Genomic DNA, 20,420 nt, shown 5'->3' with positions numbered 1-20,420 from the left:
TAATAGGAGGTTTGCGATTCGTTGGGATAATAACAAACATACTAAAAATTTAGAACTTTTAGTTTTAAAGAACAAATGTTATCGTCTTTCAAAATTCGTCAAATAAGAATAAAAACAATAATAATAATAATAATAATAATAATAATAAATATAATGACAATAACAATATGTTTCGAAATCTAAGATTTCGAACCATAATAATAAATATAATGACAATAACAATATGTTTCGAAATCTAAGATTTCGAACCATAATTAATTTCGGTACGAAGTATCGCATTAGTTTGTTGCTACCAGTTGTTTTGGCCAAATACAGGTATTGCAATAGTTTAATAATAGCGACGCCTGACTAAAGCCTATAAATAACCTTCTATATTTCGTTAATAAGGCAAAATAGAACATATTACTAATGTGTGTTGTTCTACCTTATCACAATTAAATTAATTCTTTTCTAAGTATAGTTTTCAAAACAAAATACCTTTAAAATCTATTAAAACACGCACAATTTTAAGATCTAAAAACTAACAAAAATCTATCAGTGCAAATAGAAAAAAACGTTAATATAAAATGTTTACCAAAATGTATGCAACTATTTCAATAAGCACAACTTTGCCGTAAAAAAACGTCAATAAATAGGGACATAAGTTTGATTATACGAAAGGAGAACTCGAAAAGACAAGGTTCAAAAATCTCATAAAATTACCAAAAGGGCAAGGCCTAAAATCCTAGGAAATAAAAAACCCCAAAACACAAAGCGGAAAATCTATCAAAAAAAACAACTAAAAAAGCAAGGCATACAATCTTACAGAAGAACTTAAAAAGGAAAGTCACAAAATTTCTCTTATAGCAAGACTAAAGGCAACGAAAACATGTTATAAGTGCTAGGAGTAAAATATAAAAATATAAAGAAAAGAGTTAAATTTACCTGGAGCATAGTTGCTTACAAAAGTTAATTAAAAAAAAGTAAAATTTAATAAAAATTTGACATAACTGTAAAATTGCATAATGTTTTGGTATAAAAGATAATAGATAAAAATAGGGACAATTATAAGGCAAAAATAAGGGTGTTTAAGTTGAATGAAGTATAATAATATCATTTTTATTCAAATGCGAGTCAATTTTCATTAAGAAAATTAAGAAAAAATAATTAAAAAGGCACCTTAAAATAAAAATTTTGATTTTTTAGTTTTCGCTTAACATTTCTTTAACATCACTTGCTGGTACATTGGAACCCGGGTTTATGTTAAGTTGTTGAACCTTGTCAGCTAACATGTTTGAATCTACAATCTTGTTTCCAACAATTCTGTGGCCTTAATAAAATAGTAACATAGTAAGTAATAAACTACTACTGCACAGTCTGTCAAAACACTTGGCTTTACTACACGAGGTTCTTGATGTGCTTCCACTGCTCTTATCATGTAGCGCTTTTAAGCAAGGTGCTATAAACGGTATAAACTCCCAGGAGTCAATACTTAATCAGCAGCTTAATTATTGGGCAATTATAATCAATAATATTCCCTACTACTAAAGTTAACTTAAGACGAAAAAACTAATGTTTTTTCTATGTTGAGGTTGTTAAAAACCCATTTTAAATACATATCAAATAAAAATGTTGGCTTACCTGATGTTCCAGCTATTTCTGAGCTAACCTTTGCATGGTCTCCATAAAAGTTGTATATTTGCTGTTGTACTGTACTCTGCTGACTCTCTAAATATTTACAAAAAGGTTAAATCAAACCAAAATACATGTTTTTATTCGTTGTTAATTTATACTATAAAAATAGATGTTAAGTTAACTGTAGAGTGGCCTCCAATATTAACCTGAATTTTTGGTCCTAAACTTCCTGAACAAACAATTTAGAAGGTAGTCATGCATTGTAAAATCTTGAAAAATAAAAAGTTGGTTTAAACACAAAACTGACCTTGTGGAGGATTAGTAGAGGTTGGAAAAGGTCCGGTGGAAGTAGATGGAAGACATTCACTCTAAAAACAAAAGTATTCAATTAAAACAGTAAAAATTATATAATACAATTAGCAAGCATTTTGTGCACCTTTTTCAATTTTTTATTAAAGATATAATAAAGGACTATTTTAATAAAAATATTTTTTTTAGCTTACTGCATCTTCCACATCACTGGTCTGCTTACTAGAACCCTGAAATTGTTGATCTTCTTTTGGCTCATTATTTTGTGTTTTGACTTGTTCTTCTAAACAAAATTGTGTACTTATATGATACTAATAAACTTATTTTCCTAACATTTACTTCATTTAAAGTTTTGATATAAGGACACAAACCTGCTGGTTGTCGGGGAATTTCAGGAAATAAAAATTGTCCATCATCAACTTCTTCAGTTGTAAGATTTTTAACCGAATAAGTAAATAATTCTTCTGATGGGCTTTTATTTTCAAATCCAGGCTTGGAAATTATGCGGATTACATCAGATTGATTAACTGTGCTCTTATAAATTTTTGAAGAAGTTTCAAAATCCTTGTGGGAAATTGTGAACAACACCTTGTCCATTTGCCTAAAAATATTAAGTCAGAATTTAAAAAATAATGTTTTAAGCCTAAATAGTATGGTGAAGTCATAAAAACCATAAACAATTAACCTTATAGGAACAATCACAATGAAAACCGAACTTCCATTTGGTTTAATGTTATCTTTGTTGTCCATAACAAACAATTTTAAATTTGATTTTTGTTCATGGTAACAATCAAATATTTTATCTTTTTTGGGATTTTCATTCTTGGCTTTATTTTTGTTCTTTCCAAATATCCAATCCTTTACAACCCTAAACCTTTAACATAAAAAGCATTTAAATAAAAATAATTTTACAGACTATTTTTTTTAAATAAAACATATTTATTATTTACAAAGATAAATGATCAACTTGAAACTGAATTGTTCGAGAATCTCCCAAAATAACTTCAGCGATATCTTCCCAAACTATTCCATCCTGACTTACTTGAGGCTTAAATAATAACAAAATTTTTATTAATCTCTTATTTTAAAAGTTAACAGACAAAAACTTGAATAGATACAAACCCTAAATGAAAAACAGAATCTTATTGTTAAAATTCCCAAAAGTTATCCTGCTAGTTTTTTTAACAAAATTTTACTATATATGGTAATTTCTAATTCCATCCTAAACAAAATTTACAAAAACAAAATTACCGAGACTACACAGGTTCCAGTTGTTGAGTAAAATGGGGTGAAAAGAGATATTGTAACTGGAACCTTGAACTTTAATCCATGTGGCAAGCATTCAAATTGAGGAGTCAACAAATATGTTGGGTTTTTCTTAATAAAAATTAGTACTGTACATTAGTTATTGATAGTTGATAACCAATTTACAGTTTTGTTTAAAACAAACATAGGTAATAGGTACAAATAAATACATAAAAATACTGTTATTTTGAACAAATTATTTACTTAACCACTAATAAAAGTAAATAAAAGTTTTAGCATGCAAAAATGTTTAACAAATTCGTAAAAGCAAAAACCTTGGTTGGGAGAGTAATATCATTACAACATTCAACATGGTCAGTAATTTGAACATCCTCATCAAGTGCACCTTCAGGAATATCAATGAAACATTCCGATACTTCAACTCTGCCTCCTTTTACACCAACTATTTGACTTGTAGTGTCTTTATAACAATATGATATATTTTTATCCTAGTTTATCAAAAAAAAAACTGTAAACAATCAATAAAAACCCAAATTAGAAAACTGATTAAATCAATAAAACTAAAGATAAAAATTAAATAAAGTATTATGGCAAACCTACCAGATATGTCCTCATATATAACTTCAATTCCTGATGCAGTTAAATCTTCAGCCTTTAAACAATAAAAAAAAAACACATTTGAATCATATTTGAATTATTCAATGTTTTAGTCAATAATTTTACACATAAAAAGCACTTAGTTTTTTAGTTACCTGGTTAGTTTTTAGTGTTACTGGTTTAGTTAATGATTGATCAGATTGATCTTGTGCGATGGAATATTCTTCTGGCAAACCAAAAACTCCTCGTATTTTAGTAGTCGGTAAATTTAGCTGCATAAAATATTATACAACACATATTACATTTCTCATAACATTATTAAAAAATGCCAAATTGTATCAAAAACCTAAAAATCATAAAATTAAGCTATAAAATACAAAACCTATTTACAAACCTTTGCATTCTTATATCTTGCAACTCTCAGTAATTCTCGTCCTTCAAAATCAACATCACAACCATAAAGATACATGTAAACAATTTTGTGCAAACAATCACACAGCTTTGTAATGTCATCAAGTGAGAGTTTGTTGTAACTTAGGTCCATAAAACTAACCTAATATTTAGTAAATTTGTAAAATTTTTTTATTACAAGTACTTACTAAAAAAAACTAAATCTATAAAATAAAGGATTGTTTAAAACTAATTTTTAAATATCTTAACTAATTTAAAACAAAAATTGTACAAGAACAAAAAAGTATTTGTTTACCTTTATGCTTGATTTTTCTTTTATTATCGGAAGAACTTGGTGAGTAAACATTGGTAAACTGCCATCCTTAAAAGTTAGATAACCTACATCTAACTCCAATGGTTTAATTGAAAGTTGAAGGATTTTAACGAGACTTGTAACATCATTGGGATAAAGATCATCATAGATACCCACGTTTGAAGGTAAATGTTCAATAACCCAATCTGCAAGTTCTCTTCCGTATTCTTTTGTTAATTCATATAAAGAAACAAGATTTAGTGAATATTCTTGCTCTAAATAATAACTAAGGTAGTTAAACAAAATATTTCTCTTTGGTGCTAAATCAGTTTCTAAACCCAACATCTTCTTTACCTTCTTTGAGTTTTGTTCATTACACAAACCATAAAGAAATTTGCACACATTAAACTTGAAAGTTTTTGTTTCTAAACGCTCCATTAACCAGGTAAATGTGGATTCAAATTCAATCAAAGAAAGACGCTGAATCATGTAAACTGCACAGAGAAAGTATTGCCAATCTAAATTTGAATATTTCATGTGTTCTAACCCTTTAAATAGGTTTTGTCGAGTTTTAGCATTTTTAAATCCTATCAATCTTTCCCAGTGATCAATTTTTTTAGGACCATAGTTTTTAAATACAATTTCTTTTTTCATTATTCCGTTGTAGGCTAGTTTAGTCAACTTGGTCAACTCTTCACTGCTAGTCTGCCCAGATTTAAAGCAGTCTTTGGTAAATGTCAACATTTTACTTGTCATTGTAGTTGTTAAAAAACAATCATCAGTTTTATTTGCCTGAATAAAATAATCAAATTTCATTTCCACAGTTTTTAAACATAAAATTGAATTTCGACCCAAATTTTGACAAAAAAGTTAAATTGAATTTTAAAAAGTAAGGCACCTTTGGATAATTTATTATCTGCTGTGTTGTTATTGTTAATATTAATATCATGACATTATGTTGCACACTGTATTTTTTATTACTAATAATGTAAGTTACTTAGCTTTTTGTTGTTTTTGTTAAAATGTTGGGTTTAAACCCTTTTACATTTCAAATATTTAATATAATAAATGTAAAGTGGTATAAACATAAAAGTTGTAAATAAACTGGTATGATAAACTGGTAAATTATTGTTCCATGCTCTCTCTCTACATAGAAGTTCAGCAAAATTTTATATTACCTGAGTAGATGTTGGCTTGACTATATCTGTAGTTAATTGATCAGATGGTTCTTGTAGGTTTAAATAATCTTCAGGTAAACCATGAACACCTATAATCTTAGTTTCCTAAAAAAATTAGCATTTTAATAACATTGATCTTATACGTGTAAGTTACATGTCATTCCAAAATAAGTTTTATCAGCATACGTTTAATAAATTAAATGAAATTTAGCACAAAAATAGTTATTTAAAGCTAATAGTAAATTCAAAATAAATTAGGTTTTTGTAAAATTGAATTAGTTTGCCTTAAGTTTGTTTACATATTTACAAACCTTTGCATTCTTATATCTTGCAACTCTTAATAACTCTCGTCCTTCAGAATCAACATTACATTTATAAAGATATAATCTATTGATTTTGTGCAAACAATCACACAGTTTTGTGATGTCATCAATTGAGAGTTTGTTGAATCTCAGGTTAATGGAACAAACCTAATATTTAATAATTTATTCAAAACAGAGAAATACAAACAATGAATTCCAGTTTACTCACTTTTATTTTGAAATATAAAAAAAATATTTATATTTAAACAAATGGGCTATTTAAAATACCAAACTCTAATTACATTATTAAATTTAATAAAACACATTTAAATAAAAAAATGTAATTCCACGCTACAAATAACAAAAATATTTGTTTACCTTTATATTTGATTTTTTTTTTATTATTGGAAGAACTTGGTGAGTAAACATTGTTAAACTATCATCCTTAAACCATGCATAATAAACACCTAACTCAACTGGTTTGATTGAACTTTGTAATTTGTCAACAAGTTCAACGACATCTTTTGGATAAACAACTCCTTCAATTTTAATCTATAAAAGTACAACATGTGAGTAACATATTTTATAATAATTAGTTTAATACTTTTAACAAATTTAATTTTTATTTAATAACCAACTTGAATTTACTTATTAAAACAAGTAAAAGGTTGGTTTGTTGTTATTGGAAGTTTAATAATTTATTGTTATAAATATAAAATTTAACACAAAAGTTATTCCAATTTGGATTAATTTTTTAAGTTTGATTTAAATTTTTAATTTACTATGACAAAAAAACTTGATTTATGAAATAACGTCTCTTAAAAAGACAAAGAATATAATTATAATAAATGTAAATATAAAAACAGGAAAAAAAATGATGTTGTAGTTTTTACATCAAAACCCCATCCACTTGAATTTATTTGTATAGGAGAACAGGTATCACCAAGTCTAAGGAAAGTGATGGACACGATCCAAATTATAAATATTAATCATATATGATTTGTATAAAAGCATTTATTATAGTAAAATTTTTATGAGTTTTAGCTGGCTTAAATTAAGATTTATAAATAAAAAGATTTGTATAAATTTAAGAAATATATATTAAATAATATAATCCTAAATACGGAAAGTATGCAAAAAATTATTAATTTACTCTATAGTAACAGGGTGTAAAGTTTTTATTCTAAGGCCTAGAAAAACTATACTACATTTAGCGAAACACAATAAAAACATTGTTATTAATTGAAATTAAACAAAATAAATTTTAACCAAGGCTGTTGCAAAAATTTAATGCAAGTCCAAGATAAATTAAAATGAACGTAAATAATTCTATTAATTAAAAAAATTAGTAACATGGCGTACAATGTAATTATTGAAAAGATAAGTTTTCTTGCATAATATTATTTTACTAAATATTAATAGAATGTTTATTCTACAATTCTACAAAAAATTAAGTTAAGGTAATTATCTATTTAAGTTGGAAAGGATTATGAAATTTAGTTTTAAAGTAAATAGTAAGTTAAACTTTAAATTTAATAATTAAAAAACAAGCAATTATTTTAAATATATTTAAGTTCATTAATTAAACAATCGAAATATTTTAATTGCTTTCTTACCTGATTATCACTTTCACTATCACTTTCAGACCATTCCAAAAAAGAATGCGATGAAGGATCCTATTTAATAAAAAATTAGTAACATGGTGTTTATTGTAAGTATGAAAAAGATAAGTTTCTTGCATAATATTATTTTTTTGGTTTAGTTATAGAAAAAAAATTATTTTTTAATTTAAATAATAAAATAGCTGTACACAAAACTCTATATACCAAAAGTTCAGGGTATTTACAAATGCCTTGAACTAAACCAGGCCCTCTAAAGTTGATTACCACAAATAAAATATTGTATAATTATATATAAAGAAAATCAGTGAAGGCTGACAAATAACATTTCATTTACAATTCTTTAATCAAACTCCTACGTAACTAATTCCACCATTTAACTAATTATTTTTAAAGTTCGACCCTATTCTAAAGAATAATATTGAAGGTTAAAATGTGGTGGCTTTAAATTATTTGATGATAATCAGGGCGTAAATAAAAAAGTGGTTGCCTTCGGTTTTGAAAATATATTTTTTTAGGTATTCCTACAAACTAAAGTAAAACAAAAAGGGTCAAAGTCAAAAGGGTTAAAGAAAGTTTAAAAGTCACATAGAACTAAAAAGGTTTTTTTGTAAATCAAGAACAAAATATTCTTTCAAAAAACACAAAAAATTATTTTTGTTACATAATATTATAAATTTTCTAATGTAAGATTACATTGTAGATAGTGTGTTTGCTTATATTTAAAATGTTGTTACTAAACTTACATGTAAAGGTTTTTCAGCAAATTCTTTTCTCCATTTTGAGGGTTTAGTTGTTTTAGTTGTATCAAACTTTTTTATTGTCTTTGGGTCCTGCGCAGCATAAAAGTCTTTTGGGTCCTGCGCAGCAAATGTTTGTAATGCCATAAAAGCAGTGAAAATTAAACCAATAACCTTATGTATTGGAGCTAAGTGTTGCGACCACTACACCATATTTATTTATTTTTAGCAAATTTAGTTTGCAATTTATATAAAACTCACATAAGCTCCAGGTTTAGATGTTTTTTGACTAAACTTCCCTCTTTGCTTTATCGATTCAGTTGTTCCAGCTTCATCCAAAATCTTCTCCTTTAAAGTAACTGAAACATTTTCGTCCAAGTCCTGCAAAATCATAAAATTTAATTAACATTTTAAAACACTTTAAATAAAATTATTTAAAGTAAACAGTTGTTATTGCGAGTATAATTACACAATAAATCATGCAAGCTTGTATTATAGGGTAGTAATAAAATATGAGATGTAAAAAGTTGGAGGTGCAAGAAAGGTTGCCAGTCACATTCATTTTGAATATCGGTAAAATATGGTCTTGCATTAAAGGTATACGCAGGCTTAACGCTGTTTTGTAAAAATTTCGCAGGCCGAAAGCGATTAGTAAGAAAATTTTTCAGGCCAAAAGCACCTGTCTTTAATCCGTTTTAAAAAAGGTTTTTGAAACAAAAATCTTAAAAAAAATAAATTTTCTAAAAACTAACATATGTCATTAACATAACAACCAATAAAAACTTTTATATATACTGTACTTTATGCAAAATTTTATTTTAAATATGGTCTTGTGCTGACTTTATACATAAAAAATTCATCGCCGACTCCCCGCCGTTTTTTTGCAGACCATATCTTCTGGCACCCTTTAAACAGTTTATTCTTTGTGTTTTGGTATATAAATTTATATACATTAACACGAGCAAAAACTAATAACATATTTATGCACAGTGTGAAAAATGATAAATTGCAAAAAACGTAATATCGTAACGCTTTGTCTTGTGTCACCTAAAAGCGTGCGCTTTTAAAATTAGTTTTTTATAGGTTTTAGTTTGTAAAATTAAAAAATTGACACGGGAAAAGAAAGATAACATATTTATGCATAATCCTCAGTGTAAAAAATAAAAATTAACGCTCTATTTTCTTCAAATATTGTTTGGAAAGGCGGCACTATTTGGCAAAATACGAGATATCATTATGCATTGTCCCCCGTCACCTAAAAGCGCGCTCTTTCAAAATTAGTTTTTTATAGGTTTTAGTTTGTAAAAATTAAAAAATTGACACGCCAAAAGAAAGATAACATGTTCTTGCACATTATTCTTTAAAAAAATAGTAATTTACTGCTTATTTTATTTCAAATACTGTCTAAAAAACTGTATAAAACAACGCAAAAATAAAATTTCTCGCGGTAATTAAAATGCAAAATCCTCGCTGTTTTGAAAAAAAAATTTTGGCCGAAGTTTCCGGGGGCCGAAGTGTCTGGTTACCCCGCATCTCATACTTTAGTATTGTCTGTATTAAGTTACATTTAAAACAGCAGAGAAAAATTAGGTGTCTTTGTTTTAAATTGAATTTATATAAAGTTTTAATTAAGCAAAAACTTACATCCATGATTTAAGAAGCTATTCATTCGTCGACTGATTTACTTTAAACTTTTTCTCGATGAAAATCAGAGATATTTTAAGTTAAATCTGCTAACAACCAAATTCCTGTTAAGAGGATGAACTTCTATATATACAAATTAAAATATTGTTGAAATTTTTTCAATTGCTGTAGCGCCCTTGAGTAAGGCGCTATAAACGGTACTAACTCCTGCTGAGCCAATACTTAATCAGCAGGTTAATTATCGGGCAATTATAATCTATAATACCCCAAATTGTTGAAGACTCGAAACTGGGTCGGGGTAACTGATGTTGCTCTATGTTTAAGTCGCGCATCGTAGGCGTTGCGTTTGTTTGACTACTACGATTATTCGATGATTATTACATAATAATACAATTATTTAAGCGAACAAAAACTATTATTCTTTCTATATAACGCCACAACGTTTAATTAATATCTAACTTTCAATTCTGACATCACTAAGTTCCTGTTTATGACGTTTTACAACTATTTGTTTTGGCGTGTTTCCTGTAACCGATTTGTGACAGAATTCATAACCTCTGTTTTTTAAAGGATTAAAAATATCGAACTTAGATTTTAATTAACTTAATATAATTAACGTAACAAATAAAAAAATATTTAGGAATTTTTATTATCTTAACCTAATGTTCGATAAATAATTTGTCAATGGGCTTTGACTGAAGAATTCACATCATTTATATTGACTTAGATGCTACAACGTGGAAGCGCAGAGGCACCTGTAGAGGCTGTAGTAAAGCAAAGTGTTTCGATCATTGCACTATGCCGACGGTTAACTTTACTACAACATTTACAATTAATTTTGGTACGAAGTATCGCATTAATGGGTTGCTACCAGTTGTTTTGGCCAAATACAGGTATTGCAATAGTTTAATAATAGCGACGCCTGACTAAAGCCTATGAATAACCTTCCATATTCGATTAATAAGGCAAAATAGAGCATATTAATAATGGCTACCCTATCACAATTAAATTCATTCTTTCTAATTATAGTTTTTAAAACGAAATTAAACTTTAGAAATCTATTAAAACATGCACAATTTTAAGTTCTAAAAACTAACAAAAAACTATCAGTGCAAATAGAAAAAAACCGTTAATATAAAATGTTTACAAAAATGTATGCAACTATTTCAATAAGCACAACTTTGCCGTATAAAAAATTCAATAAATAGGGCCATAAGTTTGATTATACAAAAAGAGAACTTGAAAAGACAAGGTCCAAAAATCTCATAAAATAACCAAAAAGGCAAGGCCTAAAATCCTAGGAAATAAAAACAAACTAGAAAACAAAGCTAAAAATCTATCGATAAAAACACAAATCATAAACACCTACAAAATAACCAACTAAAAAAAGCAAGGCATAGGCTACAATCTTAAAGAATTAACTAAAAAAAGCAAGTCACAAAATTTTTCTTACAGCAAGATTAAGGGGAACGAAAACATGTTATAAGTGCTATGAGTAAAATATAAAAATATAAAGAAAGGTGTTAAATTTACCTGGAGCATAGTTTGCTTAAACAAAGAAACCTATGTTATTTGATATTACCATAAAATTCAACATAAAACTACACTAAGGAAGTTATATATAATTTAATTTTACTTTAAATAAGAACCAGATTTTGTTTTAATTTATATAAAACTTAAAACTATTTCATTTTTAATGTAATTTAAATAAACAAAATTCATTAACTGCTTACCTCATCTTCACTTTCACTTGAAATTTCACCCAAATTAGAAGAAAAACATGAAAAAAACTGTTTAATAAATAACAAAAATATCAACACGGTAAATATAGTTAATGTCAGAAACAATATAATAATTTTTTCACTTAATATTGTTTTGCAAAATTTCATTCTATATTGGCAACTTTTATACATTGTTTATCAGCAAAATATAAATAAAAATTAACAAAATGAATGCTAAAATTCATAATTACAATATTTTGCTAGTGAAATTTCATTTATTTTAAATTTTTTAATTAATAAAGCGTTATTTATTACAAGTAATGTAAATAAACCTACTGAAGATTTAGGGTGAGAGGTTTTTTCAGCAAATTCTTTTTTCCACTTTGTGGGTTCAGTTGTTTTAGTTTCGTCCAACTTTTTTATTGTCTTTGAATCCTATATATATATATCATAAGAAAACAGAATAGCCTATAACACTTTGAAAATAAATTTTAACTTGATTTATATTATTTTGTTTGTACATTAAGTGTATTAAGAGTATTAAACAAGTCATTTTTATACAAAAGTTTGTAATGTTTATAGTGCCACAAAAAAGCAGAGTTTTAAAACTATTACACCCACCATCTTATTTTTAGTAAATTTATTTTGCAATTAACATAAAACTCACAGAAGCTTCAGGTTCAAATGTTTTTTGACTAAATTCCTTTCTTTGCTTTATCGGTTCAGTTGTTCCAGCTTCATCCAATTTCTTACCCTTTAAAGTACCTGGATCATTTTCGTCCAAGTCCTGCAAAATCATAAAATTTGACTAACATTTTAACACACTTTGTTAATTAAAATTATTTGAAATAAGCTGTTGTTATTGCATGATGTACATTTACACAGTAACTCATGCGAGCTTGTATTATGGGGTAGTACTAAAATAAGAGATGTGGGAAGTTGGAGGTGCGGAAAATATCGAAGCCATATGTAATTGTTAACAAAAAATCGCTGAATGTAGAAATGATGATTTTATTTATCCCTTGCGTCTTATACTTAATTTTGACTTATGTCAAAGAAAAATAACATGTCAAAGAAAAATAGGTTTAGATAACATTTTGCAAAAACTTTTAAAGATTATTTAATTTAAAAATAAATAGTGTTACATTATTGAGAGTAGTTTAAATTACAATCCAACAATAAGGTTATTAAAACAAGTAAAAGGGTGGTTTGTTGTTATTGGGAGTTTAATAATTTATTGTTATAAATATAAAATCTAACAGAAAAGTTATTCCAATTTGGATTAACTTTTTAAGTTTTTCTTTTTTTATGTTAAAGATTTAGTTTAAGTTTTATCCACAATTATCAATTTTAATCAACATGATCTTTCATTAGATAAACATGATAGTTACTAAGAGTGTAGTTCTTAAGACCTTACATTTGATTGAATTGTTGTTTGCATGGAAGAAGATTCCGCTTTCGGTTTAAAAAATTGCTGAATTCGTCGAAAAAAAACTTTTTTTTTTGGTGGTTTCACGATGTTCTTTAAACATAATAAAAAATTTAATTATTAACAGAGTCTAATATACAACAAAAACATACTATTGCACTTGTTACAGCACCTTAAATATAAAAAAATCAAATATTAAAAAATATATAAACATATATGCCACATTAAAAAATAATTATGAGAACTGATAATTTTAAAAACATTTCATTAAAAACAAGAAGTTTAATAATATTTTCAACTTTTTAAAACTAAATTTTTCCTAATGGTGTCAAATATTGTTATAATTAACACAACACTTAAAAAAAAAAAATTATTTTAAGCAATCAAAACATTTCAGTTTGTGTCCTTACCTCATCTTCACTTTCACTTGAATTTTTGGACAAATCAGAAAGAGAATGTGAAGAAATCTGTTTAATAAAATAACAAAACTATAAGTTTATTTTATTTTTTGTATATATCTCATCCTCGATGTGAAAAGGTTAAATGCGCGATTTAAACATAGAGTAACATCAGTTACCCTGACCCGGTCTCGAGTTGACTTTGGCAGTTTGGAATAATATAGAATATAATTACCCAAAAACTACGCTACTGATTAAGTGCTTGCTTAGCAGGAGTTTATACCAGTTACAACGCCTTACTCAAGGACACTTCAGCATGAGAGCAGTGGGAATTGAACACAGGACCTTATGTAGTATAGGAAGTGTTCAATTACAAAAAAGAATAGCCTATGCAATAGTTTTTTTGCGTTATATTATTAGACCCAATTTATTTAATATTGGCCACCACTATGATAATGGCATAAAAAACCTTTAAAATTTTATCAACTTTTAATTTAAATTAAAAAAGTATATATATTAAATATAACATATATGCACTTACATCCATAGTTGACTAAGCTGTTGTAAACTTTGATAAAAAATTGTTGAATGTGGGACACAATTTTGATACTTTGCTGCTTGATGTGGAGAAATACAGTATTAACTTTTAATGCTAAAAGGGATGCGGGATCGACTGTAAAGTGCAAATATTAATGCAGACAATGTTTAAAAATTCTGTTTCTTTTTGCAATTGTTGTTAGCATTTACATAACGCCTCACTATAATTCTTTTTTTTATATATACCTCAATGGTGTGAAGGTTGACTTCGAGTTGTCAGATAACTAAACTGCAAGGTTCACACCGTTAATAGCACCTTACTTAAGAACGCTACAGCATAGAGACAGAGAGGATCAAACTTAAAACCTCATGTAGTGTAAGAAGTGTTTTGACCACTACACCATGCTTGTACATTGCTGAGAGATATGGAAAATGGTAAATGCAGAGGAAATAAAGCAGTATTGACTTTTAAAATTATTAAAAACTCCACCCCGTTATACAATCTGCATATTTTTAGTAACAATACATACGGACCAACTAAATGTCACTTATTTTGCAGTTTTGTATGTGTGTATAACTGCGTGACGGTAATTTTGTTTAAAAAAAAACGCAAATCGTGTTTTTATGATATACAAACATATAACCAACTATTCAAACTTTTCCGCTTCACTCGTTACCATAACAACAATCTAAGTTTAGCAGTTACGCAAACCTAAACTTAAAAACTCGCTCAACTGCAAAAATCCTGCCCAGATAATGTCGACTTTCTGCGTGTAATTCCCAAAATAATTCTATATCAACATCGCTACAGCATTTGCGCTGAGCCTAGCTAAGTGTAAACGACCTTTGTATTACAGGGAAGTAATAAAATAGAAAAAAAATCGCTTAATGCAGAAATGGGTGGAATTTTTTTCCCTAATCTTTCCTTGTGTCTTAAAATCGATTTTGCATCATCCATCGACCTTCATAGTAAATCCCACATCATCCCTTAGCTTTTTAGGTAAATACAGAATTTATCCCATACAAAATAATTTCGCTCCGTCCCTCATTCCGTGAATTTTTGTTAATGTTTACATTTGGTCCCGTATCCCCTATTTTAGTATTGTTCGTATTGGTGTCACTATTTTAAATTTAATTAATATCAAATTTTTATTAAGCATCAACTTACATCCATGATTTAATTTAAGAAGCTATTCGTTCAAGTTTTTCTCGATGAAAATCAAAGATATTTTGAGTTAAATCTTCTAACAACCAAACTCCTGTTTCCTAGATCAACTTATAAGTATAAAAAGTCAAATATCTGAATATTGTTGGAATTATTTCAATTAAAAAAACAATCATCAGATCAATCGTAGGCGTTGCGTTTGTCTAACTACTACGATTATTCCATGATTATAACATAATAATACACTTTTTTAGGCGAACAAAAACTATAATTCTTTCTATATAACATCACAACGTTTAATTAATATCTAACTTTCAATTCTGACATCACTAAGTTCCTGTTTATGACGTTTTACAACTACTTGTTTTGGCGTGTTTCCAGTAACCGATTTGTGACAGAATTCATAACCTCTGTTTTTCAAAGGATTAAAAATATCGAACTTAGATTTTAATTAACTTAATATAATTAACGTAACAAATAAAAAAAATCTTTACCAATTTTTTATTATCTTAACCTAATGTTCGATAAATAATTTGCCAACGAGTTTTGACTCAAGAATTGACATCATTTATATTGACTTAGATGCTACAACGTGGAAGCCCATAGGCACCTGTAGAGGCTGTACTAAAGCAAAGTGTTTTCATTGCACTATGCTGACGGTTAACTTACTATAACATTTACAATTAATTTCGGTACGAAGTATCGCATTAATGGGTTGCTACCAGTTGTTTTTGCCAAATACAGATATTGCAATAGTTTAATAATAGCGACGCCTGACTAAAGCCTATAAATAACCTTCTATATTTCGTTAATAAGGCAAAATAGAGCATATTACTAATGTGTGTTGTTCTACCTTATCACAATTAAATTAATTCTTTTCTAAGTATAGTTTTCAAAACAAAATACCTTCAAAATCTATTAAAACACGCACAATTTTAAGATCTAAAAACTAACAAAAATCTATCAGTGCAAATAGAAAAAAACGTTAATATAAAATGTTTACCAAAATGTATGCAACTATTTCAATAAGCACAGTTTTGCCGTAAAAAAATTCAATAAATAGGGCCATAAATTTGATTATACGAAAAGAGAACTTGAAAAGACAAGGTCAAAAAATCTCATAAAATAACCAAAAGGCAAGGCCTGAAATCCTAGGAAATAAAAACAAACTAGAAAACAAAGCTAAAAATCTATCGATAAAAACACAAATCATAAACACCTACAAAATAACCAACTAAAAAAAGCAAGGCATACAATCTTAAAAAATTTACTAAAAAAACAAGGCATAGGCTACAATCTTAAAGAATTAACTAAAAAAAGCAAGTCACAAAATTTTTCTTACAGCAAAATTAAGGTGAACGAAAACATGTTTTAAGTGCTATGGGTAAAATATAAAAATATGAAGAAAGGTGTTAAATTTACCTGGAGCATAGTTGCTTACAAAAGTTAAATAAAAAAGGCAAAATTTAAATATGAATTTGACATAACTGTAAAATTGCATAATCTTTTGGTATAAAAGATAATATATAAAAAATAAGGCAAGAATAAGGGTGTTAAGTTAAAAAGGTATAATAATGTCATTTTTAATTAAAAGTGAGTCCATTTCACAGTGAGAGCTAATAAAAAATACCCATTAAAATATGAAATATTAAACTATTTTTACATACAGAATATGCATTTTGATTCCAATTACAAATTAAAGTTTTTACAGGGACAGTTGACTTATTTAAATTAAGTAGACAAAACTGAAAGAGTCGCAACCAAAAACAAGTCATTACACTTCACAATATAACATACCTTCAATTTACATAAACTTTCAAGCAGTATGTACAAGTTAAAAAATATAACAAACATTTAAGGACTCATATCAACCCAGGATCCAGTTAGTTCAGGTTTAATTGCTTGAAGATGGTTAGTTAGGATCTTTTAAAATAAAAGTTTAAGGAGTTATCCACAAATTATAAACATATAAAAACAACCGGTAGAGTGGTGTAGTAGTAAGAACACTTGCTACACCACCATGAAGTCGTGGGTTTAATTACCACTGACCTCATGCTGTAGTGCTCTTGAGTAAGGTGCTATAAACGGTACAAACTCCTGTTAAGCCAACACTAAATCAGCAGCATAATTACCGGGCAATTATATTTTATAAAATCCCAATCTGCTAAAGTAACTCAAGACTGGGTCGGAGTAACTAATGTTACTCTATGTTTAGGTCGCGCATTCGACCTTTCCACATCGAGGATAAAGATATAGGATACAAAAATAATACCACCTAAGAACCATACAAAGTCAATTTCCGGTATAAATATGCTTACCAAATGCATCTCCAAGTTGTATATTAGGACCTGGATTTTGGACCTCCTGTATTTCTTGATTCTGTGTCTCAGGTGTTCCTTGATTTTGAACCATAGTTCCTCCAACAACAAGGTTTACTGTAGAAAATACTTTATAAACCAACAATTTAAATGAAACTTTTTTGTATTTTCCTACATAACCTTATCAATATGTTTATTACTATATATTAAAGGGTATAGTGTTGAAACTCTCTTATATCAATATGGTGATAATAGAAAATCAATGGTTAACTTATATTACATCAACAATCTTATAGATAATTGATTGTTAAGAAAACTGGTGGGTTGTTATTTTATACAAGATACATACTTGGTCCTGTGTATCTAGGATATTCAAATCTTCCTTCTTGATAAATTTGAGTTGAAAGATTTGTAACGGAAAAATGAAATATTTCCCATGGAGGAGTTTTGTTCTCAAACTCTGGTTTTGGTTTTATTTCAATCACATCGGATATAAAGGCTTTACCAGCATAGATCTTAGAAACTGTTTCAAACTCCTGATGTTCAATCTTGACCTCCACTCTGTCATTCAGTCTAAAAATATTAAAAATAATTTTCTTACAATACAGGAAGAAAAAATCTTATTTTTTCTAACCTTAAAGACACAATTGCCATAAAGGCTTGAGTTTCATTTTGTTTGAGTAAAATCTGCATGTCAAAGTCAATAATATTTAAAGTTAAAAAGGCCTTTTCCTTTTCGTTAAAGCAGTGAAAAATCTGTTTCTTTTCAGGATTACTAAGATACTGGGACACTCCAAACAGCCAAGATGTTATAACTTGAAACCTTAAAGATTTTATAACATAGTAACTATACAATAGTAACCAAACTGTTATAACCTAAACCTTAAACATTACTTATTAAAGTGGTGCTTTAATAATTAGTTAAACTATTTACCAAGATAAATGATCAACTTGAAACTGAACTGTGTGAGATTTTCCCAAAATAAGTTCATCAAGATCTTCCCAAACTACTTTGTCTTTACTTACTTGAGGCTTAAAATAACAGTTTAATCAACTTTAATTTGTTTAAAATCAGAAATAACATTCTATATAAAAATGATAAAATCAAATTAAGAATTACCGTAACAACACAGGTTCCAGTAGTTGAGTAAAATGGGGTGGAAAGAAATATTGTAACTGGAACATTAAACTTCAATCCATGTGGCAAGCATTCCAATTGTGGAGTCAACAAATATGTTGGATTTTCCTAAAAAAAATATTATTGGTTTAAACAATCTAATTAGTTAACTAATAACAAAAGCAAATGCTTTTTTGTATGTTAAGTATATGTTAAACAACTTTGTAAAAGCAAATACCTTGGTGGGAAAAGTAATATCATGACAACGAACAACATGGACAGTAATTTGAACATCCCTAGTAAGTGCACCTTCAGGAATATCAATGTAACATCCCGATACTTCAACTCTGCCTCCTTTTACACCGATCACCTTGGTTACAGTGTCTTAATAGCAATATGATATATTTTTATCCTAGTTTTTAAAAAAAAAAAACTGTAAACAATCAATAAAAACCCAAATTAACAAAACTGATTAAATCAATAAAACTAAAGATAAAAATTAAATAAAGTATTATGGCAAACTAACCAGATATATCCCCATATATAACTTCAATTCCTGATGCAGTTAAATCTTCAGCCTTTAAACAATAAAAAAAAACACATTTGAATCATATTTGAATTATTCAATGTTTTAGTCAATAATTTCACACATAAAAAGCACCTAGTTTCTTATTTACCTGGTTAGTTTTTAGTGTTACTGGTCCGGTTAATGATTGATCAGATTGATCTTGTGCAATGGAGTATTCTTCTGGCAAACCAGAAACTCCAAATATTTTAGTTGTTGGTAATTTTAGCTGCATTAAATATTATACAAAACATATCACATTTCTCATAACAATATTTAGAAATGCCAAATTGTAACAAAAACCTAAAAATCATAAAATTAAGCTACAGTATACAAAACATATTTCCAAACCTTTGCATTCTTATATCTTGTAACTCTCAACAATTCTTTTCCTTCAGAATCAATATCACAACCATTAAGATACAATCTTTCAATCTTGTGCAAACAATCACAGAGCTTTGTGATGTCATCAAGTGAGAGTTTGTTGCGCCTTAGGTCCACGAATCTAACCTAATATTTAGTAAATTTGTAAAATTGTTTTATTACAAGTACTTACTAGAATCAACTAAATCTATAAAATAAAGAATTGTTTAAAACTAATTTTTAAATATCTTAACTAATTTAAAACAAAAATTGTACAAGAACAAAAAAGTATTTGTTTACCTTTATGCTTGATTTTTCTTTTATTATCGGAAGAACTTGGTGAGAAAACATTGTTAAACTGCCATCCTCAAAAGTTGGATGAAGTACATCTAACTCCAATGGTGTAATTGAAAGTTGAAGGATTTCGACGAGACTTGTAACATCATTGGGATAAATATCATCACTGATATACACTTCTAAAGGTAAATGTTTAATAACCCAATCTGCAAGTTCTCTTCCATATTCTTTTGTTAATTTATACAAAAAAAGAAGATTTGGAAAATACCGATGTTCTAAGTAATAACTAAGGTAGTTGAACAAAATATTTCTCTTTTGTGTTAAATCAGTTTCTAGATCCAACATCTTCTTTACTTTCTTTGAGTTTTGTTCATTACACAAACCATAAAGAAATTTGCATAAATTAAACTTGAAAGTTTTTGTTTTTATTAACCAGGTAAATGTGGATTCAAACTCATCCAGAGAAAGAGGTTGAATCATGTAAACTGCACAGAGAAAGTCTTGCCAATCTAAATTTGAATATTTCATGTGTTGTACC

The 20,420-nt window shown here is 27.7% G+C and overlaps 2 protein-coding genes across 3 annotated transcripts; both read right to left on the bottom strand.

Moving 5' to 3' along the window:
* Positions 1–267: 267 nt before the first annotated feature.
* Positions 268–11,723, bottom strand: LOC145759338 (uncharacterized). Of its 2 annotated transcripts, none has more exons than XM_082573144.1 (21): positions 11,706–11,723; positions 9,973–10,095; positions 8,590–8,709; positions 8,335–8,448; positions 7,586–7,645; positions 6,348–6,521; positions 5,979–6,137; positions 5,668–5,772; positions 4,493–5,281; positions 4,181–4,339; positions 3,942–4,058; positions 3,790–3,841; positions 3,504–3,649; positions 3,175–3,300; positions 2,874–2,971; positions 2,609–2,797; positions 2,295–2,524; positions 2,118–2,206; positions 1,922–1,982; positions 1,621–1,707; positions 268–1,309 (listed from the first exon to the last, which is right to left on the bottom strand). In XM_082573144.1, the coding sequence occupies exons 2-21, from the start codon at positions 9,976–9,978 to the stop codon at positions 1,182–1,184; spliced, it is 3,009 nt and encodes a 1,002-aa protein (XP_082429270.1). In that variant the 5' UTR covers positions 9,979–10,095; positions 11,706–11,723; the 3' UTR covers positions 268–1,181. The 2 variants fall into 2 exon arrangements, with proteins under 2 accessions (XP_082429270.1, XP_082429271.1); XM_082573145.1 differs by having other exon boundaries at positions 2,118–2,203.
* Positions 11,724–16,663: 4,940 nt separating this feature from the next.
* Positions 16,664–20,415, bottom strand: LOC145759873 (uncharacterized). Its single transcript, XM_082573728.1, has 11 exons — positions 19,886–20,415; positions 19,574–19,732; positions 19,335–19,451; positions 19,184–19,235; positions 18,896–19,041; positions 18,661–18,786; positions 18,475–18,572; positions 18,175–18,363; positions 17,890–18,113; positions 17,541–17,657; positions 16,664–17,145 (listed from the first exon to the last, which is right to left on the bottom strand). Exons 1-11 carry the CDS (start codon positions 20,408–20,410, stop codon positions 17,135–17,137), a joined length of 1,764 nt encoding a protein of 587 aa, XP_082429854.1. The 5' UTR covers positions 20,411–20,415; the 3' UTR covers positions 16,664–17,134.
* Positions 20,416–20,420: the final 5 nt, after the last annotated feature.

The sequence above is a fragment of the Corella eumyota genome, chromosome 7, assembly GCF_963082875.1.
Source record: "Corella eumyota chromosome 7, kaCorEumy4.1, whole genome shotgun sequence".
Classification (NCBI taxonomy): domain Eukaryota; kingdom Metazoa; phylum Chordata; class Ascidiacea; order Phlebobranchia; family Corellidae; genus Corella; species Corella eumyota.
The sequence above is the reverse complement of the archived record's forward strand: the minus strand, read 5'-3'. Positions and strand labels throughout refer to the sequence as shown.